This window comes from Sapajus apella, unplaced genomic scaffold (assembly GCF_009761245.1).
Source record: "Sapajus apella isolate SASKATOON/1434 unplaced genomic scaffold, GSC_monkey_1.0 scaffold26, whole genome shotgun sequence".
In the NCBI taxonomy this organism is placed as follows: Eukaryota; Metazoa; Chordata; class Mammalia; order Primates; family Cebidae; genus Sapajus; species Sapajus apella.
In genome coordinates this window covers 22,932,023-22,957,579 of record NW_022436966.1, presented here as the reverse complement: position 1 = coordinate 22,957,579, position 25,557 = coordinate 22,932,023, and the positions used below count along the sequence as shown (strand labels likewise).

Sequence of the window (25,557 nt, the reverse complement as noted above, 5' to 3'; positions counted from 1 at the left end):
GAGACCCCATCTCTACTAAAAATGCAAAAAATTAGCTTACATGGTGGTGGGCACTTGCAGTCCCAAGTACTTGGGAGGCTAAGGCAGGAGAATCACTTGAATCTGGGAAGCGGAGACTACAGTGAGCTGAGATTGTGCCACTGCACTCCAGCCTGGGAAACACAGCGAGACTCCATCTCATAAATAAATAAATAAGTTGGCAATGGACTTGAGCAGTAATGATAAATGTGAATTTTGAGAGTCAAGAAAAGGAACTATTGACTTAAGCCCCTTTTCTGGGGCCACTGGTACCTTTGTTATCCTGTCTCACACTTACAGTATAATTAATATATGTCTAGGCTAAATAAACATATTAAGGAGGAGATGATATATGAATATAAAGTATATTAGGGGAGGCAGACAAAATAGCTTCAACATTTATAGTAAAACAAAACACAACAGCATTGGTAGCAAGTGAGAAAGGAGGGGAATGCGTTGAAAATTCTTAAGATGTGAAAATGCGTGAATTTTAATTGAAACTGATTCTCATATTTTTTGTTTAGACTTTTAAACTAAATTTATAGCAACAGTCAATAACTTGGTAGTGTACTTAAAAAAGTAAACAGTAAAAGAGACACAGTCCAGAAGATCATAAATGGCTAGATGTCAATGGGAGAAGAAATTGAAGGTCCCAGAAAGGGCAGCCTGGAAAATAGTAAGGAAGATCTCCTGAAGCCTGGGAGGGTATAATGAATGGCAAAACTGTGAAGAGCCTGAAGAATCAAGGTCGTAGTGCAGGTGAAGAGCTAGCAAACCTATTGCCAGGCCTTCTGATAACTGAATTAAAGTCATAATTGAGTTCTTGGGGTCAAAGATTGAAAACTCAGTATCCTTAGCCTGAAGTCTAAGAGGAATAGCCATTTTCCTCAAGTTTTACAAAGCTAACAACAGCAAGTTACATTGGCCTAACTTTTTCTTAATAACCTAGTATAGAAAACAAACTCTGAAAAACCAACAATCAAACCAGCTCTACAGTTTGTGACAGGAGTCTTGAATGTGTCTTCTGTTATTGCTGAACTTTATTTTTGTACAAGGGTCCGTGTTTGAAGCATTTGAAGGATTTGAAATGTTGAAATTCCATTTTTTAAATGACTTTTTTATATATCAAGTTTTCAAGGAATTACTTTGAACAACAGGTTAATGCCTGCCTTGCTCTCTTTGGTGCTGTCTATTGCACAGAGATGTAATCATGTATAAATTTTGATCTAGACATCATGGAGATTCCACTTCTGATTCACAAGAGCTATCATAGTGTTGTACAAGTCTATATTCTTAGGATAAAAAGGTTTACTCTGTATGTCTCAGCTTCATGGACAGAGGAAAAGAGAAGACATATGCCCTATTATTTGTGTTACATTACATGCACTTATTTTCAAAATGGCATTTCAAAGAAATAGCTACAAAATCAATAGTTCTTTTCTTCTTTATTTTTTTCTTAGAGCTGAAAACAGTTCAACAGCTTCATCAGATTAAATTAGGCTTTCTTAATCTTAAGCAATGACTGGGTGAGTTTTCCTGGGGAAAAACAATTCTGAATTCCACAGTGTTTAGAAAATAATACAATCTAAATCTGAGGAAAAAATTTAAAGTGAATACTAGGTAAAATATTTCACAAAATATGTTTTTCTCAAATATTCAATTTTTTAGTTATATGTTATATAGCTTTTGGCCCAAAGATCATGACAATGAATCTAAAATGAAACCTACCATTGGATAGTTATTTTCAATAATCAGTCTTTAACCTTAAGTGGATAAAGATCCCAATAACATAAAATGCTGAGGCTATAAAGTAAAAAGCACCTCTACAAGCAGCACTTGTAGAGCGGGAATAATACAACTATGTGAAGTTAAAATTTCAAAGAAAATAAATGAATTGGTTTTGAGTGACGGTACTGCCCATGATTTTCTCCTTTTAATTTTTGTCTCCTTTAATAAAAAATAGTTATTTAAAATAAAAATATAAGAAATAGCATGTGTGTGTGTGTTTGTGTGTGTACGTTTGTAAGTAAGACATAGAAGAAAAGAGCTAAAAGATAGAAAATGTTACCTTCCCATTCAAGTATAGCTATTGGCTCTGTCCAATTTAGCTTTCCAAGTTGTTTATTTCTGTGAGCTCAGACAACTATACTGCTGACTCATGTGCTGCTCCCTGGGTGCAGTGAGAATATTAACCTTTAGAAGGGGCCTTAAAAATGAGAAGTGTTATATGAATTGATATTTTAGTTGTGTGTGTGTGTATAAACTTTTCTGGATATGGCTTGCCATTTGGTTGGGTACTTATTTTTGGCCACTCAATGTGCATACCAATGTGTGTGATTTCATATATGTGAATAAATGGCATTTGGAATATTTTTGGCCCAAGTGTAGGTGTGAAATTAGACACACTCAGGGATCAAAAATAACTAAATGGCAAGCCAATTACATAAATGTTGTCTGGCATACCAAAAAAAAATTTGGATTAGTTAGCATAAAACCAGATTTTTAGTTCCAGTTATTATTACTATTACTATTACTGTTACTTCTGGTGTTATTCCTACTAAAACCACTAATCTCTATTAGACACTTATGCTTGCTAAATTTACAAAGTTTAACATGAATCATTCCATTTACACCAAACACTAATCCTACATATGAAGTGACTATCAGTACCATAAATAGATGGGTATCCGTCCCACACAAAGACAGGAAAAATGATGCTTAGAAAGTTTAAGCATCTTAGTAGAGTCACACACAAGTAAGTGAGAGTTGATGAGAACCCAGATATACCGAACTTAAGAATCAGCCAGTTCAACTGCATAGAAATTCTGCTACTAATATATCATGCGACCTTGAGTACTCATGAGTAACTTTGCATTTTAGTTTTATTATCTGAAAAATGGAAATGATCATATGTGCTCCAGAACAAGAAAGGCTATAAAAGTAGAAACTAATGGAATGTGTAAACCGGATGATTACTAAAATATTTTCCCTCTCCTATAAACCTAACAGATCATTTATCCTTGCATCTAACTAAGGAAAAATACTAATGATCAATAGAAAACTACATGAAAGCAGTAACTCTAATATTTTCAAGGTATTCTTTAAAGTTTGGATATATATTATAGTTCATTTCAATTCTTTCAAGGATGCCAAGAAAGAGGACCTTCAAAGCACGATGTACAGAATATATGTTATAAAATTCTATATTGTATAAGTTATACAGATGTAGATAAAGGAAGAAAACCAGACCTCAAGTAGCTGAGCACTTTCCACACAAAATCTTGTGCATGAGTGCTTACAACAGCATTATTCATGATAGGCAAAGAGTGGAAATAACCCAGATGTCCATGAACTGATAAGCGGAAAAATAATTGCAGTATATTCATACAATGGAATAGTATTCAGCATTTAAAAATAATAAAATGTTGATACATGCTGCAACATGGATGAATCCTGAAAACATTATACAAATGAAAAAAGCCTAGTCACAAAAGATCACATATTATTCTCTTTATATGACACATCCAGAATTAGCAAAGAAATATGGAGAGAAAGTAGTGGTTGTTTAGCACTTGGGAGAAGGAAAGAGAAGGGGTGTCTTTCAGGGGTTCCACGTTTGATTATGGTGAAGGGTGCACAACTGTGAATATACTAAAAACCATTAAATTGTACATTTTGAGTCAATTATATCACATATGAATTTTATCTCCATAAAACAAATGAAAAGTTCATCACCACCTCCCAAAGGAATACTAGATAACTTATTTATTTGCAAAATTTTCACCTGCAGAAAGTATATGTGTGAAATCATTAAACACTCATGTAGTACAATAGATTACATATACGTACACACACACACACACACACACACACACACACACACACACAGACACAGTCACATCGATTTTTTTTCCCAACTAGGCCTTTTGAAAACCAGTTTTAGGACAGGTTGTTGTAAATAAAAGTATTTGCGAGGTGGTCGTATCAATTTAAAATTATCCAACTGGCATTTTCACTATGTCTCATGAGAGTGTATATCAGAAGATAATAAGATCTCAGAGGGCATTTTTTTTCTTTCTAGTCAGCTGCATCTACCAGACTTAATTTCAAACATTACTCCTTATGATATCCCTTCGGACAGCCTAATTCCATTCCCCACCTTGGTGGCCATACCCTCTGTCTAAACCTGAGCATTAGTATGCCACATCCTCTGCAGTGCTTACACCTCGGCACAGCATGTTAAAAATTACCTGAATCAGGAGGTGGAGATTGCAGTGAGCCTAGATTGTGTCACTGCACTACAGCCTGGGTGACAGTGTGAGACGCTGTCTCAAAAAAAAATTACCCGGATCTTCCAAGGAGCTGACATTATGGATTCTCAGGTTGACAATATGAAACAATGTCTGGAAGAGTTTTTTTTTAATTCAGATTTATTCTACTATGGAGGTAATGTTTAAAAATAAAATGTCATTTGTTAAAATATTAACAAAGCAAAGTTATATTTAATAACTATAACATATACTATATACTTAAATTACATATGTAAATGTAATATATATTTTATTTATTAAGAATTACATAACTTGTATGCATGCATATGTATATATATATATGTATATATACATATATATACATACGCACCCCCACACAGACATATACACAGACAGAAATGGGCAGTATGGTGCCCATACAAATCTAGTGAATCTGAATCTGAGTACTGCCCATTTTAATATCATGTCAGAATATTGAAATTAATATACTAAGTGTACATTAGTTTAAAAACAGCCACTCTTCTACCACTCTTCTTCAAGAAAAAAAATGCATAAAAGAAATTCAGAAAAGTATGTTAAATGCTGAAATCTAAAATTCAGCAGGGACTTACTGATGGGGTACAAACAAGATTAATCAATATAGTGTGCTAGATTTCAGAAGAGGTAAGACACATTCACCAAAACTATCTCTACCTTTTATCTACCTGATTTAAAACAAAAAAAACTTTTCAGGTTAGAATAGGTAATGAATTTACTAAGGGTATAAGTAGAAACTGCTATTAAGTTACTGTTGAAATACTTTTCATATTTATCTACCTTGCCACAAGATAAATTTTTTAAAAGCATACCTCTGTAAAGCACCTCTTGAATAATCCTTGTGGTCACAAGGGGACAAAAAGTAAAACCCTGATATTTATGATGCATGTTATGCCTTGTTACAGTAATTTAATATATATAATTTAAAAATATATTTATATATCTTCATCTTAATCTTCTTAAAGGCATTTGATATTATTAATCTCCTTTTACCACCAAGGAAACAGAGGGTTGCAGATGTTAGATAATTTGCTTAAGATTCCATAGCTACTGGCCGGGCGCAGTGGCTTACGCCTATAATCCCAGCACTTTGGGAGGCCAAGGTGGGAGGATCACGAGGTCAGGAGATTGAGACCATCCTGGCCAACATGGTAAAACCCTGTCTCTACTAAAAATACAAAAATTAGCTGGGCGTGGTGGCGTGCGCCTATAGTCCCAGCTACTTGGGAGGCTAAGGCAGGAGAATTGCTTGAACCCGGAAGGCGGAGGTTGCAGTGAGCCGAGACCGTGCCACTGCACTCCAGCCTGGCAACAGAGAGAGACTCTGCTTCAAAAAAAAAAAAAGAAAAGAAAAGAAAAAAAGATTCCATAGCTACTATATGATGGAATTTGACTTTGAATGAAGTATCATACTTCAAAGGCTATCTATGTTCTTTCAAGCATAGCAGTTGTCTCCACAAAATCAGTCTGATCATTGAAGTGTCTAAACTCAAGAAATAAAAAATGATTGGCTTTAGCTCGTCTTCTTTTTTTTTTTTTTTTTTGAGACAGAGTTTCACTCTTGTTTCCCAGGCTGGAGTGCAATGAGGAGATCTTGGGTCACCACAACCTCCACCTCCTGGGTTCAAGGGATTCTTCTGCCTTAAGCTACCAAGTAGCTGGGATTACAGGCATGCACCACCATGCCCATTTAATTTTGCATATTTAGTAGAGATGGGGTTTCTCCTTGTTGGTCAAGCTGGTCTCGAACTCCCGACCTCAGATTATCCACCTGTCTCGGCCTCCCAAAGTGATGGGATTATAGACATGAGCCACCGCACCCGCCCTGCCTAGTTCTTCTATTAATTGTTCTCATCCATAATATGCTGAATCAGCTATCATTTAGTAAAGTTCTCTTAGTATCTTGGCCCAAGTTCACAGCTTTTCAGCTATTACAAATCTCTCCCCTGCTACTCAGCTATCACAAGTTAGGGCCTTGGTTGTTTCCATGCAGGGTAGGAGGGACACAAGTCTAGGTTGGCATATGGTTTGAAGACCTCCTTTTCCCCTCTCTTCTAAGCCCAGTCTCTTTTTATCCATTGGGTGAGGAGGAGGAGGAAAAGGCAAACCTCTCCTTCCTGGACTTGGTCAGCTGAAGTGCTCAGTAGTTACTTGTGGCTGACTTATAGCCTGCAATGGCTTGCAGGAAAGCCCACTGTCTGGTGTCCAAATAATGGCATTCTGAAATGCACTGCTCAGTTCCCTCCAGTGGAAGACCGAATTTCTGCCCAACCACTTTTACACATTCTCAGCCAGTAACTCACACTACTGGAGTGCCCTCATCCAGTGGGCAGACCTCTTACGTACTAGCACGATGAACTCATCATGCCTAGTAACTTTCTGAGAGGTCCAATGTAATAATGAGAGATATAGATAATAAGCTTTAATAGATTTCTCACACAAACTAAATATAATATAGAGACTGTATATAATTTTCATTTCAAATTTGCAGCAAATATGACATTTTCCTTTATTGCACACCTCTTATTTGTTCATTCTCAACTCTTTGAACTCTTGAAGTCCAATCTTTAAGTCCAAAATGAAGGAAAATCCATGTCCACACTTTAAAAAGGACCAAGAATACAAAGTTGTGAAGTACTCTAAACACTGAAAGAACAATCTAAGTATTTCTATAGCCTTCACCCTTGGAGTACTCCATCTCTTTGACAATGCGACTATTTTGGCAAAAAGCTTAGTGAAGTTCATGAGTTTCATTTCTCTCAGGTTGAGAGAATGAGTTAACTTGGACCTTAGCATTCACTATAAACATTAGAGATCTAATAGATGGGCAAATGTCAGAGAGTCTAATTCAAGGCATTAACAGAAAATAATAACAGTTACCATTTATTTAATACTCCCATTGCACTAGCACTATCCCAGGCCCCTTCACAGGCCTTATTTCAGGATTAGTCTAACTTCGTGAGATGAGTAATACCGGAGCCTTCATTTTACAAGCAAGAAGACCGAGGTTTAGGAATTAAGTAGTCCCAAACTATAAAAGTGGAAATAATTGGGGCCATAATTCAAATTTATCAGTTAAAAATAGTTTTTGACCATCTATGGTACCCATGGCACAGGAACTTAAATAAAACAAACCAAATTACTCCCTTTTAGAATTTCCGTTTGGTTTTTTCACAACACAGTGCCTATGTTCTTATCATTGAAATATGTAAATAAAACACGCTTCAGTAAAAACATGGCAAATGTTTAACAGATACTTGATTTATTTGCATTAAGCAAATAATAGATATGACTTGGAGTTATTAAATTATTCCTATTTGTTCCAATAAAAAAATAAATAAAATGAAAAATGTCATAGATTTAAATCTTAGCTGTACTTAAAACCTCTGCAATTATTCACTTTGTAACCATTGTATATATTAGTGAAATATTAAATAATTATACTATATTATATAGGTACGGCTCTCTGTATTAATAATGATAATACTGTACTTGTGACCTTATTAATGCTGTTTATCTTTCAACTCTCTAATAGTTTATTTTCCATTCAAAACCAAAATTATAATTACTTGGATAAATACTATCATTTACAGGAAAATAATAAGAATTCGAAGAAAATCAAAACGGAATTGGTCCAGTCAAGCCCAGGCAATGAGACCCAATCATAGGTTCGTGCATAAACTTTTGCCTAAAGAATAACCTTGTTTGTTTTCCCCTTGTATCAAATCTTAAAAGCGTTTTAATGAAGATTTGAATATTAACAAGTCATTATAAAAATAACATCTCATCATCACACTGTGTTTGGTTTACTCAAAAAACTCAAAAGTTATTAACTTCAGCTTCCTAATTAGAATAATCCAATTTTAGTCTACTGGGATCTTGGAGATGAATGGATTGGTGGTGTATTATTCTAAAAGTTAAATCTCATTATTATGTAATTGCATCCATATTCACAGGTATTAATTAGAATTTTTTATGAGTCATAGCTATTATTGGAAAATCAGGTATTATTTCATGATTAGCATAAAATGAACTGTAATTTTGAATAATCACTGATAATGATCATTAAGTAGACCGTGTGAGATTAATAAACTTGTTGATCCATATAATAATTTATATGCAGACTGCATATCAACATTATAGTTATACTTTTGAGACAATTAAAAATAACGTTCCTTTCAGCCAAGTATGAACATGTATTTCATGTTTGTTTTGACTATGTATAAAACCCTTTTCTGCTTAATATATTTTTAAAGCAGTAGTAATAAATAGATAATTTACTAGTTACAAAGCTGTATAAAGCACAATCAAAACTACAATTTTATGAATAGTAATTCATATATTATTATATGCGGATTACAAGATCTTTATATAAAAGATATATTTAGCTTTTAAAAATAAAATTTTTAGTCATCACTTTCAGATACATAAGACTTGCACTTTGCTCAGTCACGTACCATTTAAGTGGTTTAATCAAGTCTAAATAATACATAGTTACTAGAAATTCCCAAATAATAAAATTGACACAGTGATATATAAGTTAAATTCTATTAAAGAGCAAACTTTTGAATAATCATTATCCATTTTTCTGGGTATGATAATAAAATCTGGATGTACGAAACTGATTTGAAAAAAATTTAAAAGTGGCCACTAGATTCAAGCAAAACTTTATTTTAGAAGAAAACTTGTTGAGGGAGGTTCTTCTTTCATGTTATGTAAGAAAGCCCAATTCCTGAATTAACCATAAGAACGGCTAAAATACCTCCCCCTAAATGGGTAGACGGGTTCAGTGAAAAACACACATGCACACACACACACACACACACACACAGACACAAACACATGAATACATACATGTACACACATATTTATATGATTTTGATATCATGCTTAGATTATCTGTATCCCAAATTTAATAGCACATTGAAAACAAGAATGCAAAATAGTATTTAATAATCAACTATTTGTTCTTAAGATGAAAATATTCATAGTCCTTAAAACATATTTGTCTATATAGACTATTAATCTGAATTATAAACTTTGTAATTTTCATATTAATCGATAATAAGGAAAATATAATATGCCTGTGATTTCCATTATAACAGCAAAAGAAATGTGATGATTAAATAATCATGAATATTTTCATATATATTGAAGTCTGTAAAGCATTTTGCATTTGTAAAGTTGAATGAAGCCTACTATTACATACTAAATACTGAGCAAATATCACCATAATTAAGATTAAAGTATAGAAATAACTAAAAACATTAGTATAATATATTCTCTTGGCAAATGTCTAATGTAGCAATTACATATATTACATTTATCACTCTTGGTTATAAATACTAAATATCTTTTAGTCAACCAGACTCCTTTTGATGTGTAATAATTTTACCTCATCAAGAAGGAGAAAGGATAAAAAAAAAGAACAGGTAATATGAGTTCTTCATTCATTTAATACATATAATTGACAAGCTGGGGAATATGCTGTAATGACACTCTTTATAAATCTCGCATTTCCTTTTGCTCATTCACAGGAGCAATATAAATTCCTCATATATCTTAAGAGTTACACTAGACAGAATTTTTTTGCTTATTGGCAAACTAAATCCACTATATATTCACTATTACAGTTTCCTGTCCTTAAAACTGTCCCCTCGGGGTTTAATTTAGAAGCTTGTGATTCACTGAGTATGAAGTAAATTTTTCCAAATTTATAATTAAAAAGCAAAGTTTGTGAGTAATCTGCTCTTTTTTTTTTCAGTTTTAAAGTCTGCTAATTTCACAGAAACTCTCAGAAGTAGAAAATCAACAGGACAACAGTTTGATGGCAGTGAAAAAAATATGCTTTTAATTTGCAAAAGAAAAAAAAATGGGTTTCCCTAGAAAAGATGTCAACACTTTAATTCCACATATTATTTCACCCATAAAGATAGCCTTCCCCTTCACCTATATGGCTAATATTAAAGGCCTGTGTGTGATCTTACAACTTAAGTCTTGTGAGAGCATTGATTTTTGTCTGTTTCTGACCACTCTACTATATACAGCCTCCAAGAAAGTGCCAAAACTTAGAAGCTTTTGATAAATAACTGTTAAGTAAATAAATGGCAGTCTTTGTCATTTGTATGTTTGTTTAAATCTCTAGGCTCAAAATTGGTAAAAGAAGTTGAAGGTGACAAGGGGACATTGTAGCTTCTTTATTTAAGGGGAGGAGGAACAGGAGGAGTATTCTTAGGAAGCCAATAAACCACAAATATTACTCAGATCAGCTCGAAAGAAAAAGCAAGAAAAAGGAATAAGATGACTTTGTCAACCACACACAGCCCCTTTAACCTTTCACAGTTTTCTTGCCTTATATGAATCTTCAAGGTTAAATGCAAGCCAAATGTAAACTGATATTTCTGCAAGGGTCAGGTAGATACCAGTTGCAAGTTGCTATGACTGCAAAGTGGTCTTTGCCATGAGAATTTCTAAACTGCAAGAATATGCCTGCAGGCTTTAGTTTGAGAAACACTGATTAAAGTAGTAATAAAAATATCACCTTTGAAATTGTTTCTCAGCTTCTAAATCCTCTAAGATATGTTTTGTCTTTATACTTGCTCATAGAAATTAACATCAGTACAACAGCAGACAGGAGCTGGTTGTCATTTTGACGTTAAGAGGGTGCTGCACTCCCTGGAGAACCCAGGAGCTTTAATTGAGAAACAGTGGTCAAGTGAACTAGGTGGAAAAATATCTTTATTCATTCAACAATATATAAATTGAACACTTACGGTAAGCTAGGCACTGCACTGTTTTACGTGCTGGATCTACAGGAGTGAACCAGACAGACATAATAAGTTCCTCTCTTATATAGCTTGCATTCTAATGATATTTAAATATTCCATTTGCTCAATACATCTTATTAAATGAATGAATTAAACTACATAACTAAGGATATAAGAAAAGACAAGAAAGAAAAGATCAGGATGAATATTTGTGTGTAGAAACACAATGGCACTAGGTTTTGTATGTGAACTATAGCTTGTGAATTTCTGCCATAATTGATTTTCCTATTCAATATAATAGAATAATAAGACAATATAATGGACCTGGAAGTTTTGTTAGTCCAAGCAGCCATCTAATGTTTAATCTGTCTAGACTCCACAAAAAGGAACTTGTAGTACTCACTACCTCTTGAGGTAGCCCATTCCATTTCTAACCCACTGCAATTTTTAGGTATTTCTTCAATTTAATTCATTATAATGCCTCCTTAAGTCATTATCTACTGTTTCAAGGAATCTTGTTCAGACTTCTAACCAAGAATCCTTTTAACTTCTTTGATGATTGTATAATTAAACTTGGTTTCAACTTTTTTGATCATCTTCATGTTCAACTCCAAAGGTATTCCATTCAAAAGTGGGCAAAGGACATGAACAGACACTTTACAAAAGAAGACATACATGAGGCCAAAAAACATATGAAAAAATGCTCATCATCACCGGTCATTAGAGAAATGCAAATCAAAACTACATTGAGATACCATCTCATGCCAGTTAGAATGTCGATCATTAAAAAATCTGGAGACAACAGATGCTGCAGAGGATGCGGAGAAATAGGAACACTTTTACACTGTTGGTGAGAGTGTAAATTAGTTCAACCATTGTGGAAGACAGTGTGGCAATTCCTCAAGGATCTGGAACCAGAAATACCATTTGACCCAGCAATTCCATTACTGAGCATATACCCAAAGGATTATAAATCATTCTACTATAAAGACACATGCACATGTATGTTTACTGTGACACTGTTCACAGCAGCAAAGACTAGGAGCCAACCCACATGCCCATCAATGACAGACTGGATAAAGAAAATGTGGCACATATACACCATGGAATACTATGCAGTCATCAAAAACGTTGAGTTCATTTCCTTTGTAGGGACATGGATGAACCTGGAAACCATCATTCTCAGCAAACTGACACAAGAACAGAAAATCAAACACCGCATGTTCTCACTCATAGGTGGGTGCTGAACAATGAGAACACATGAACAGAGGGAGGGGAGCATCACATACTGGGGTCTGTAGGGGGGGAAATAGGGGAGGGACAGCGGGGGGGTGGGGAGTTGGGGAGAGATAGCATGGGGAGAAATGCCAGATATAGGTGATGGGGAGGAAGGCAGCACATCACACTGCCATATGTGTACCTATGCAACAATCTTGCATGTTCTTCACATGTACCCCAAAACCTAAAATGCAATAAAAAAAAAGAAAGTGTGACAATCAAAGCACTCCACAACCCCCAGCAGAGTGATCGGTGCAGATAAGAGGAATTCACCACATTCATCTTTCTAAATATTAATGCATCCTAAAATTAATTAGTTTTACTTGGCAACTTTGTAAAACTATGGACTTACATTAACCTTGTGCTGCTTACTAAATTGTAATAGTTTATTTAGTTGTTATTTTGTGCTTTACTTAAATGTGTCCCTTACTTTTAGAGTTGTTAATCTTATGTTCTTGGATTTGATATTTAGTTCCAGCTCGGAATACTCATATTAGTCATGACTGTGATTTTCAATTTATCCACAAACTGAGAAACAAAACTTTCTTTTATTTTAATTCAAGATATTGAATAATTTTCATCAGGCCAGGGCAAGGATAAAGACTTGTAGGAAGAACCAGCAATTTCACACTGTGATCACAATTCTTGAGCATAGCCAGTTTATTGTCCCTAAATAGCATAGGTCTTTATCTTTTTCAAGTATCTTGCAGAAAATATTTATCAGCAAATCCCTAATGCTAAATATTTTTGGTTCTTTCTAATCCAATCAGCAACTCTATAGTCCACATTTTCAGTATTTAATGGGTAAATTATCAAATAATTTGGGTCATTTTTATCTAGGTAGAGATTGATGTCAACCTTAGTATGACCAATGTAAGCAACAGCAACAGTATTAATTCCAGCAGTCATGGAAAAAATCCACTGCCTAGTTATAAAACAGAATTTTAAGATAATTCAAATATAGTCTGTATTCCAGTTACTTTCAATTCTTAGATAGAGAAGCTTAACTTTTCTGATTTTTCTAAGGAGTTTACTGAGACTGTCTCTCTAGACTTCATACAAAAGATATAACATATCCTACATTTTATTTTTTAAGTGACTATAAGATAATGGAACTGCTTCTATGCTTGATTTTGGAAACCACATAGCTCTGCATTATACCATGAAGCTTTCAGTGTTTCAAAGTACATTCAAATCCTATTTCATTTGATCTTCAGAATAATTCTTTAAGGTGGATAGGAAGGCATTACTATCTTGACTGATGCAAGGTAAAATAAAATATGTAGCATCTCTAGGACTTAGCTCACTTTAATATAGCTAGGTCACTGATTTGCAGCCAGATTATTACCTGAATTGTACATATCACAGAAATGAGAGAGATGAGACCCTTACAAAATTCATGTTAGATATTTTATTTATGTTTAATTACCTAAATATTTTATTTATGGTTCATGTTTAATATTTAATTACCTTCCTATATGCCCCCAAAAGTTGAATTATTTTATCCGATATAGACTTCCTTTATGTTTTCTTATAATGGCATTCCTGTCCCTTTACATTCTACCTCCGTCCTAATCCTACCCCCATTCTCCTAACAGATTAATATGCTCCTCTCTTTCTTGTCTTACATTAAAAGAAAAAGGTTATTATAAGACTCTGAAAGTAAAGAATGTTATATCTTTATTATACCCCTGGGGCACATTTTAAAATAAAGGCCCATTATAAATAAATAGTATATGTTATGTGTCAGTGTGATTTTCACGCTTAACAAATAAAACCAATTCATATTAACATGGCCTGCTACAAGTATTAATATTACAGCTTCCTGTGTCTAACACTGTCTCAATCAAATAGTATTGGGTGAAAATATTTAATTTATAAATAAAAGAATAGTTAAAAAGTAATGAGATTGGAATCAAAAAACATGAATTCTGATCATTGTTTATCTTTTTTTTAAATTATTTTTGAGACAGAGTCTCACTCTGTGGCACAGGCTGGAGTGAAGTGGCGTGATCTTGGCTCACTGCAACATCTGCCTCCTGGGTTCAAGCAATTCCCTTGCCTCAGCCTCCTGAGTAGCTGCGACTACAGGCACATGCCACCATGCCCAGCTAATTTTTTAATTTATTTTTAAATTTTTATTAGAGACAGGGTTTCCTTATGTTAGCCAGGATGGTCCTGATCTCCTGGCCTCATGATCTACCTGCCTCGGCCTCCCAAAATGCTGGGATTACAGGTGTGAGCCACCACACCCAGCCTATTTATCCTTTTATTAGTCACACCATTTATCCACAGAAGGCCTTAATTTTCTTATTCATTAAATATGCTCAGTAAAAAGACTTTGTACCTTCTGAAGTTTTTTTAAAACGATCATATGTATAATGCTATTAACTATAAAACAATATGTAAAATAAGACATCATCATATAAATAATAACATAAAGAATCAGGACAATCTAAATTAAGGAATTATTGCTACACACGCAAACTTCTGCAGAGCAGCCAATTATTTTTATCCATTTTCCAGCTCACCAGCAAGTATCCTACCTTTTGCCCAACCAGATAGCCTTATGCAAAGTGAATTCTCCAAAGAAATTTTAGCAAGTACATAATTGGCGTATTTCTTCTTGTTCTCTAGTTAATATTCAGGAGGTTTAAACGATAAAGGCAAATGAAACAAACAATCCTACTTTGGAAATAAGAGTTTCAGAAGTAGGGTAGCTGATTTCACAAATGAATGTGGCTAAACCTCACGTTCAATTGGTGAAATTGGTTAAATATTTCAAGGAACTAAATATGCTTATAAGTAAATAAAGAACGGAGGGAATGAAGCAAAGATGGTGTCAGAAAAGTTATTTTTAAAATACTTTAGGTGAGCACAGTGGCTCATGTCTGTAATCCTAAGACTTTGGGAGGCTGAGGCAGGAAGAATGCTGGAAGCCAGGAGTTCAAGGTTGCAGTGAGCTATGATCCCACCACTGCACCCCAGCCCGACTGACAACGCAAAACTCCATCTCAAAAATAAATGATTAAATTAAATACTTTTGTGTCAAAATGAGTTAACTATCTCTAGTGATTAGAAACATCTTAATGTTTATAGTATTAAGATGCATGTTATAAGTTTTTCAAACTTGATGTTCACCTTTGAAATAGCAACACAGTATAGGAAGAAGGATTCAATTTAAGAATTTTGATTTTGAAGCTGAATGAGGATACTGTATTTTTAGACATTAAGCCACACCTCTGAAGTATTTACAAATTAGATTTTGAAAACAGAATTACTACTACCTTTGAACCACTTTTAATTTTCACTATACCAAATGAAGAGATTCTACAAGATCTACATTATTCAAAACATGGAAGTGAGCAGAGACTGAGATATACCAACAGAGTATTTTTCTTTTTTCGTTTTCTGTTTCCAAGCCATTATTCAAAAAAAAAAAAAAAAAAAAAAAGCAGAGTGCCTTAGTGAGCTCAGAAAGACATAGTCTCATGGAATAAAAGAACTACACTGATTTTCTACATATGCTAGTGAGGTGGAAAGTTCAACTCCAGTTTTAATGATCAGTGATACCACGTTAACACACTTTCAAAAAGTGGATTTTAGATTTGGGTATGATTCCAAACATGCACCTACCATCTTCAAAGTAGAGAATTCAAGTCCAGAATAATCACAAGTTCTAGTTTACACACAGTGTGTTGTGAAATATCGTTATTATTTTTAGAAAGTGAAAACATATCTATGACAGAACCTATTTAATATGTTGTCAGCCTCCACAAGATGTGGCTAAAAACAGCTTCCCAGTAATATTTTGAAGGGTCACAAGCAATGACCTTGTCATGTTTCTGTGATCCTGGTGCAATACCTGGGTCAGACACCAGTGAAGATTAATAAGGTAATTATAAAGGAATCGGAAGTGTTATTGGAGCAAAGCAGATATAGCAAAAATAGCACCTCCTAATACTTTGGGTATTCTCAATTTTTTTCCCAATCCTTGATTATGAGGACCACAATAAATATGTTTTACAGAATAAAATTTGTGATTATTAAGAATAGCTGAGACTATTTAAAAAGCAGTGGACTTATTCTCAATCACATCTTTAAAAACCACCTCTAAACAGGATGTTCATCGTGCATATCAGAACTGTGGGAGAAGAGAAGGCATGCCCCTATATGCCATTGTTATTGTTGTGCCTGTGCCCATTGACAGTTGAGAAACTAAGTGATCATAAAAGATAAAGCCTACAAAAATCTAAACTCACAGGACCTTCTTTTATCTGGCTGGATCTATAATTACATGTAATTATTTTTAAAATAAAACTCTTTACCTAGGTATGTAATTATTTTTTAAAACCCTGTAAATACGGGTTCAACTTTCAATTTAGATCATGTTTCAGAAATGCGTAAAGAGGTGGACGGACCTAATTATAACAGGGGACCCAAAGGAGCAGTCCTAGGAAAGCATGTGCATTCTGTGGGTCTGTGCAGCAAGTTCGTCACCAGAACGCCTGGTTGAAGATCATCTTTCCAACCCAGCGTCCTATGCAGAAAGAAACCGAACAGCAAAGCTTTAGACTCTTACTTGAAGTCTCTCTGCAGTATGACATCACTTGCATACTTACTAAAATATTTTTGCTGCTTCCCTTTTCATCTAACTTATTGTTACTGAAAAACTTGGTAAGATACTTCCCATTTACTCATTCATCGAGAAAACATTTACCGATGCCTACCTAGAGCCAAAGGGCACATAATTAGTCAGACACACCATGTTGTATCTCAATTTAGCTCATTATTTCTGATGGCCTTCTTTGTTTTCTTCTCCCTATTTGGCACGCTCCTCTCCCATACATGCCTGAACTACCTCCTCTGCCAAGGTGCTCCTGAGGCACCAACGCAAAATTCACTCTTCTTTCTTCATTTTTTTTTTTTTTTGAGATGGGGTTTCACCCTTATTACCCAGGCTGGAGTGCAGTGACCTGATCTCGGCTCACTGCAACCTCTGCCTCCTGGGTTCAAGCAATTCTCCTGCCTCAGACTCCCAAGTAGCTGGGACTACAGGCGTGCGCCACCATGCCCAGCTACTTCTTTTATTTTTAGTAGAGATGAGGTTTCACCATGTTGACCAGGATGGTCTGGATCTGTTGACCTCGTGATCCACCCACCTCGGCCTCCCAAAGTGCTGGGATTATAGGCGTGTGCCACCATGCCCGGCCTCACTCTTCTTTCTCATATGCCACTATGATAAGTTTCAGTTCGTCTGTTATTGTCTTTACATCATTTTATTAAAATTATTTCTTTAAAAGTCTTAATGAAGAGTTTTCACTATTCAAGTTTATTGAAGCATATGCAGTATCTCACCCACATTTGTATCCCAAGCATCTAACAAGGTTCTGTTCACTTTAAAGCCCTCAAGAAATGATTCATGAATGAATGAAAGATTTGCTACTTTCAGTGGGAACTGGATGACAATTAGCTCCCAGACACACTTTTGAAGAGATCTACCAGCTCCTAGTATCAACACCATCATTTCTGACAAATGGTAACGATTCTCTCAAAACGGCAGAATCTCTCTCACATTCTACTGGAGACTTAAATGTGTTCTCCTTAAAGTTAGTACCTTCTTTTTTTTTTTTCTCAGAACCAAAAGGCCTTTGGTAAACTTTATATTTAGCCACAGCGATTATAGTACCTTCCCTGTCACATACCCATAGTTTTGGAGAAAAAGAAATTTGTTTATCTTGGAGCCTGAGACAGAATCTATACTTTCAGCAAGGCCAGAGCTTATATAACAGTATTACTCATTTACTTTCTTAAATTAGAGTATCTTTAATCTTTGATTAGGGGCTAGAATACAAGTGAGCCTCTAAGGAAAGTAACTATCTTGCCAGGTCCTGAGACTTACTTGGGATAGGAAAACTTCTAATTTGTTTCCAGTGACACTTTAGTTAAAGACAATTTAAGACTCTATGGATTCCTGTTATATGTATGCAAAACAAAGTAAAGGTGTCCTTTTCAAAAATATTCACTTTTATCCCATATTGTTTAAATGGTTTTCAAGAAAGATATTCCAATAGCCTTTATTTTTTTTTTCTTCTCTACTGTCAATGAATTTAAATGTTTGCTTCATTGTGGTATTCCAAATACATGAAACTTCAGCATCTATGGGTTTTGTTACTCTGAATAGTTACCAAACTTCAAAGATTGCTTTGCATTTTAAGTTAGGGTGGCCTGTTTTCATTATATTCAAACAGACTTCGATCCATTTCTCCATCAGGCATGGCAGGTGACAAACAGCCATGTCTAGCTGTCCTGGCGTCTAAATTACCCTAGAATTCCTTGAAGATGATAACTTGTTCTGTGAGTCCACTACTTCTATAAGTTAATCCAAACAAATTTTATTATTTCAAGTATTATCTTCTTATGTACCTCTTTTGTGGAAAGACTAATATTCCAATATAAAACTGTCTTCTGTTTTAGAAAAAAAATAACTCTTAGTCAGAAAATAAGAATTTTATCAAAAATAATTTGTAATCAAGTCTACTTGATAAAAAGTGGCTATGAGGTTAGATTTATACAGCTTTACTGGCAATGACCAAATCTAGTATAAAATATATATTATTGAGGTACCTACATTTTTAGTATAAATGGAAATAACAAGCTTGTATCAAGTTTACAAACCTCTCATACTAGTGTCTCACTTTAAAGATATCCTTACGTCAAGTACAGTGGCTCACTCCTGTAGATGCAATATTTTGGGAGTCCAAGGCGGGAGGATCGCTTGAGCCCAGGAGTTAGAGACTAACCTGGAGCAACTACATCTCTATGAAAAGTTTTAAAAATTAGCTGGGCATGGTGGCACATGCCTGTGGGCCCAGCTACTCGAGAGGCTGAGGTGAAAGGATTGCTTGAGCCCCAAGAGTGTCGAGGCTTCTGTGAGCTACAACTACACTACCGTACGCTAATGACACCCTGTGACCATATATATATATATATATGGCAACTTATCCAGGAATATTTTCTTAAAGGCAGACTTAGAGTGAATTATGAGTCACACTAACACAAAGCATAACGAGTCCAACTCCCCGATCACACACCCTGAGGTTCACAGTACCAAAGAAAGAGGTTTGAACGTGAGGGAAACATATAATTTTCACTACACTGTGATGGAAAGAAATTAATTCTCGTTGTGCAAACCTAGAGGACTCCTCTGAATTCTCTGAATTAGTGTGGATTGCTAACGCAAAGACAGATTGTGCATAATAACCTTGATGCCAGGAGAAGACTATGCCTTGAGTCTTTAAACAGATCCTAGTTGATAATTACGCCAACCCTGCTAAAGAAATTCTGAAAAGATTCAGAATGCCTTGAAATACAAATGCTTTTTCTGGTCCAGATAAATTGATATTGCATTAGAACATTCCATGGGATTTGAATCAACCTCTTTCACACTTTAGATTTCAGGCTAGCATAATTCCCTCACCACACAAAGCGGAACAGAAATCCCTGAAGTTCAATAGCACCTTATTTCAACAACTTTACAATTCTCAATATCTGTACAGGATCTTTGCAAAATCCCATTTCAAATATCCCATTATCAATCCCATGTCTTTTTGTGAATATCAAAGTATATTAGCTAGACAGTCATCTTATTTTAGCTTTAGAATATATATCAGACTTTTTTTTTTTTTTTTTCCCAGACACAAGCCATTAAAGGTTTGGAAAATAGCTCATGGAAAGCTCCAAAGAATTGATCCTCAGAGAGCAAATCTTGCAACACCAAACAACCCCAATTCCCCCGGCCACTGTGCTGACAAAAGTTATTACTAGTTATGCGAGGCAACTAGAAGACATGTACACAAATCATTACAATTAAATATCGTGCCCATCGTATAACTGATACTTATTGAGAAGATGATTGGCAGAATTTTCTTAACTAATCTGATGTTATTCATATTGCAGAGCATCCTTGAAGGTGCTCCTTGTTCGTTTTGTATTGGATATTTCTATTTCTCTTGTTGTGTAGTTATCTGTGCTGTGTATTTTACCCATTCTCACCCAGTTATTTTACTTTAGAATCTCATGGGCTTTGTATCCTGAAGCCAAACAACCTGTGGGAAGGAAACAACAAAGAACCGAATCCCTCTTATCTGTTTGCCACCTAACAAATCAAAACACACTGAAGTCTGGGATTATTAGAGAAGTTTTGGGGATAAAGAAATAAAATAAAAATCAACTTGTCAAATGGGGCTGCCTGCTGCTCAGTACCATGTGTTATCATAGGAAGTTGCATCTGTTCAGCTATTGTTAGTGAATATAATACAGACAGCCATGGCATTAACAAATATTCTCAGTGCCTATTAAATTCTATAGTTACGTATTTTAATCATTACCTTGTATTAATAAAATTCAAGACTATACCACCTTAAGGACAATTTAAAAGTGCAATGTAAAACAGTAGGCCAGGTGCAGTGGCTCACGCCTGCAATCTCAGCACTTTCGGAGGCCAAGGCTGGTGGATCACCTGAGGTCAGGAGTTCAAGACCAGCCTGACCAACATAGTGAAAGCTCGTCTCTACTAAATATACAAAATTAGATGGGCATGGTGGCACACGTCTCTAATCCCAGCTACTTGGTAGGTTGAGGCAGGAGAATCGCTTGAACCCAAAAGGCAGAGACTGCGGTGAGCAGAGATGGCGCCATGGCACTCCAGCCTCAGTGACAGAGTGAGACGAAAGAAAGAAAGGAAAGAAAGAAGGAAGGAAGGAAGGAAGGAAGGAAAGAAAGAAAGGAAAGAAAGAAAGAAAGAAAGAAAGAAAGAAAGAAAGAAAGAGAGAGAGAGAGAGAAAGAAAGAAAGAGAGAAAGAAAGAGAGGGAGACAGACGGACTACAATTTGGTTATCTCTCACATGCTTAAATTATACATATGCATCATTTTAAAAATTGGCAATTTTTTAAAACTGTTGTTTAATTTTTAAATGTGGTTCTCACTCCTAGGTGTGACATAGCTCACAATGGATGCAATAGAACTGAAGTAAATAATCACATGTGGAATTTGAAAAACTCAACTAGGTACATCTTTTTTCCCCCTTCTGAACATGTTACTTCCTTTCAATTTAATATTAGCTATTACCAAATGCCACAGAACATATGAGCTAGTCCCTTGATATAATCCACCTTCGAAGCTCAAGCGTAGGAACTTTGTCATTTAAATTGGCTATCAAGAGCTAGGACATCTATGCCTTACTAAACACTTACTAGCAGAATTCATCTGTTGTTACTCTGTTTGTTATATTAAGATTAAGCACAATGATGTTGACAGTATTAATACATTTAAAAGCCTGTCACGTTCCACAGTTGTTCAAGAGTCCTGGGGACTGCATGATTGAAATAAGAAGTGACTAGGGGCAAAATTAAGAATTATGTAATGTGTAAAAGGTGAAGAACACAGAGGCAGACTCTGAAATAAGTACTGCTACCCAGGAGGATATTAACCTCTTGCCTGCCTAGCTTTTCCCATAATATTGTGAAGCCACGTTTTACTGAAAACAGCCACATGATTCATGAGATAGTTATCCAACCTCCTTGGCCTACTGTTGCTTTATGAACACTTGCAGAATAAGAGAAAGTTTGTGACTGAAGTTAAAGGGGCATTAGCTTCACCTCTATACTAGTGCAATTATTAAAACATGAACACACTCAAATGAAATACACCAGAAAGGAAATCATTTGATGGAGCTGAGTTTCTTAAGAAATAATGAGACCAATTTGCTTTTACATAAAAACACTCCAGTCTGTGACATCTTTGTATACTGATGATAGTGTTCAACAGTGCAACATTCTTACAGGACAATTCAGCAATATACACGTTGGTTCTGCTTCTAGGAATTTGTACATAAAAATATATTTTTACACATGTCAAACAATATTTTTACAAGATTTTAAAATGGTCTCCATTTGTAATACTTAAAATGCTGAAACAATTAAAATACCTATCATTAGGGAATCAGTCAATAAACTGTAGCAGATGCATGCTATGAGGAAAATACGAGGCTATATGAGCTAAAATGAAAAGATGTCCAAAATAGATTAAATAAAAATAATAAAGTTACAGAATAGTATGCACCACATGATAACATTTCATGTTTTTAAAGAATGTTCAGGCATGTCAGCATATACACAAATACTACACTCAAAAAAGAACTTGAATGTATATGCACATGCATAAGGTTAAATAATTTTAGACACCACAGAAAAAAATGGGTATATTATACACAGTTCTAATTTTTACTCTCATCATTGTTGTATTATTTATATTTTTCCATAAGAATTTTTATGATTTAAAAATAAAATTTATTAAAAATATGGGCTTTTCTGAAAAGTAAATGCTTTCATCCATAGACAACAAATAAAATTCAATTCCTTCTGAATAGCCTATCATAAAATATTATTGGCCTTCCAGACCCTACAGTATGCCTCATTAGTTTATTGAATCTAGTTTATGTCTAGATGGTTAGAAGAATATCAAAAAAGTTAGTAAATTTTAAAAAAGAACAGCTAAATAATAGAAATACAGTCTACTGAGAAGGACAAAGTTTACAGAAAAACTAGTTAAATATGAAGTCGATGGTTATAGTATGTTCCTCACATAACAGTTAACAATGTCTACATAGCACTTGCAAATTCCAGGAACATCCTCAGCCACTCCATTTATCCAAAACCCTTCTCAATGGCCAGTTACAAATAATCAAATAACCATTGGTCTTGATTTAGGCATTTGGAGGAGGAGCTAGAATTTACTTCTCTTTCCACCTTACGAAATGTCTCTGCAATGCCTGTTTTTTAAAGATCAAATGAACACAGTTCTGGAGCCTGCATGAGCAGCTGCCTGACCTTACTCTGTGTATTTGAGCTAAAATTTCAACGCTATTTCTCTGCTGATGCCCTATGGGATTTGGAGGCCCAAAGCCTGATTTTATTCCTAATTAACAATAATAAACAGATGACATACTTTTCCTTTGAACACCTGTCGGGAAAATGTCCAGTCAGCAAGAGCTACAAGCGATAGACAAATTCCCTTTCTCTCACCTCATGTACATGCTTAGGTACACAGAGACTCCCCCTGCCTTTCGTTTGGGGGTGGGGATAAAGTAGGTCAAGTCACTGAGGCTTTATGCTTTAGCTTTAGAATGTGGTGAAGGGTGAACGTCATGGCTCTAACCCGAGTTTCCAGAGCAATGTAGATTAATTTCATATTCATCACACATAAGGCCAACACCCTCACAGCAGTATTAATTTAGTTCTACATTTAGGCACAACTCAAAAAATAGCAAAGATACCCATAATTGCACCCATTAAGAGACTTTTAAGAGAAAATATTGTGTGCTATGTCATGACATTGTGTTGTTATTTAGTGCATTTACATTGAGAGTCACAGAATCTCTGGAATTCCATGTTTAAGGAATATCATAAAACAAGACACTACAAACACTCACTGGTTTCACATCAGTAGTCTGGATTTTATAATCATTTGTAAAAGTAGCTAGGCCAGCCTGAAATTTTACTTTGTACCAAGGAAAAATGAAGCTTTGACGTCATCTACAACTGGTTCAAATACAGGCGGTTATTTACTATCTATGTGATTTTGTTCAATTTATTTATAATACAGTTTACTCACTGGTAAAACTGAGATAAAATTTATATCTTAATGAATTACTGTGAATATTTAATCAAATGGAATTTTATGCAAGATGTTTAGATCAGTGGTGTTCTACAGTAAGCACTCAATACATGCTAAATGGTGTTGTTTAGTTGCTGTTCTTACTAAGCAAATGAATAAGGTAAGCATGATTTCAGAGGGGGAGTTTCTCCCTACTTCAGATGATTCACTGTTAGTACCTCCAAGCATTTAATATATATTAATTAAAATAATTTTTAAAACTCAATAAATGGAGAACCAATTTTACCTCTAACCCAGTGTTAGAGGTTGGCAGAGCAGAAGATTAAAAAGATTGGCGGGGGCAGGGGGGGTTGGGTTCCGGGGGACAAGAAAAAGAATGGTCAAACTGCCAGGGTGGTGAAGATTGATTGTCTCCAGATTCCTAATCAATTAAGGAGGGTTACTACAGGACAGTTTTTTGTTTGTTTTCATTCTCCTAGTGGATTCATCTCTTCTTTCTCATGAAGTCAGAATGCAGAGAAATATATCACATGTGCTTTTATGTAGATATTAAAAATGAAAGTGATACAGACAGCAGACAAGAAGTATATGTAGATTCAGAGAAATCACCTGTTTGTAGTATTTGAACCTGAAGGTGGAGCTAGCCAATAATAAGAGAAAAGTCTCCCTTCCAGGAGAAAATAACACAGGAAAAATGAATCCATTTCATGACAGGCTTCAGCCCTCAGGCCTCTGACTTTTGTATGCCTCAGGAGGTTGTAAATGGGGAGTCCCAGGAGAACATCACATGCTTTCACCATTGTCCTTTGGGACTCTACCTCATACTATGTCCCAAGGAGAGCACTTCTGGAGTGAGCTCCTGCATGACAATGGAAAACTACTAGCAAGATGGCCAGAGAGGCTACAGCCAAAAGTAAAGCAGCAGAGTTCACTTATTTCTCCATTCACTCAGGTATGCATTCCTTCCTCCGTAAACCCTTACTATACATCTACTTAGCACCATGCTAGAGTCTGAAAATCCAGACATGTAAAGATACATAGTATTATACATTGTCAGTGACCTTGAAGAGGTCACAATTTAATGGGCTATAAGGACATATAAAGACATGGTTATAACTACAGTAAGTAACACAATAGGATTAAGAACAAAGTACTATGATAATACCAAGGACATAATTAGTCTTGCCCTAGGGAACAACGGAAGGTTTCACAAATATACAAAATACATAATCCAGGCCTCAATGACTAAAACAGCACCAGACTAGGAAAAAGAGGACAAGTAGGAAGAAGAGGAAGTAGGAGTATTGCAAAGAAAGGAATAGATCTGAACAGAGGCACTCTGGAGGTCTCTTTTTCCTGACTCTCATTATTGGTACAATTTTTTTTTTTTAACTGTGTTTCTCAGCCTTTAAAATAACTGGCCAGTCAGATAATTTCCTATGCATTTATTTAACTAGAGAAAATGGTTTATGGAGCAGATATCTGAAACACTCCATAATCCATGTGATAT

At 35.1% G+C, this 25,557-nt stretch overlaps 1 protein-coding gene across 35 annotated transcripts in view; it reads right to left on the bottom strand.

The window, feature by feature from the left end:
• NRXN1 (neurexin 1) overlaps nt 1-25,557 on the bottom strand; it is a 1,131,792-nt gene that overhangs the window by 293,175 nt on the left and 813,060 nt on the right. Inside the window, exon 20 of one of the 35 annotated variants that reach the window (XM_032292227.1) lies at nt 21,260-24,335. The exons of the other annotated variants lie outside the window; for them this stretch is intronic. Coding sequence (XP_032148118.1) covers nt 24,302-24,335 — 34 coding nt within the window. The 3' untranslated portion in view covers nt 21,260-24,301. Of the gene's footprint in view, nt 1-21,259; nt 24,336-25,557 lie in introns of those variants that run through there. 35 annotated transcript variants of the gene reach the window in all.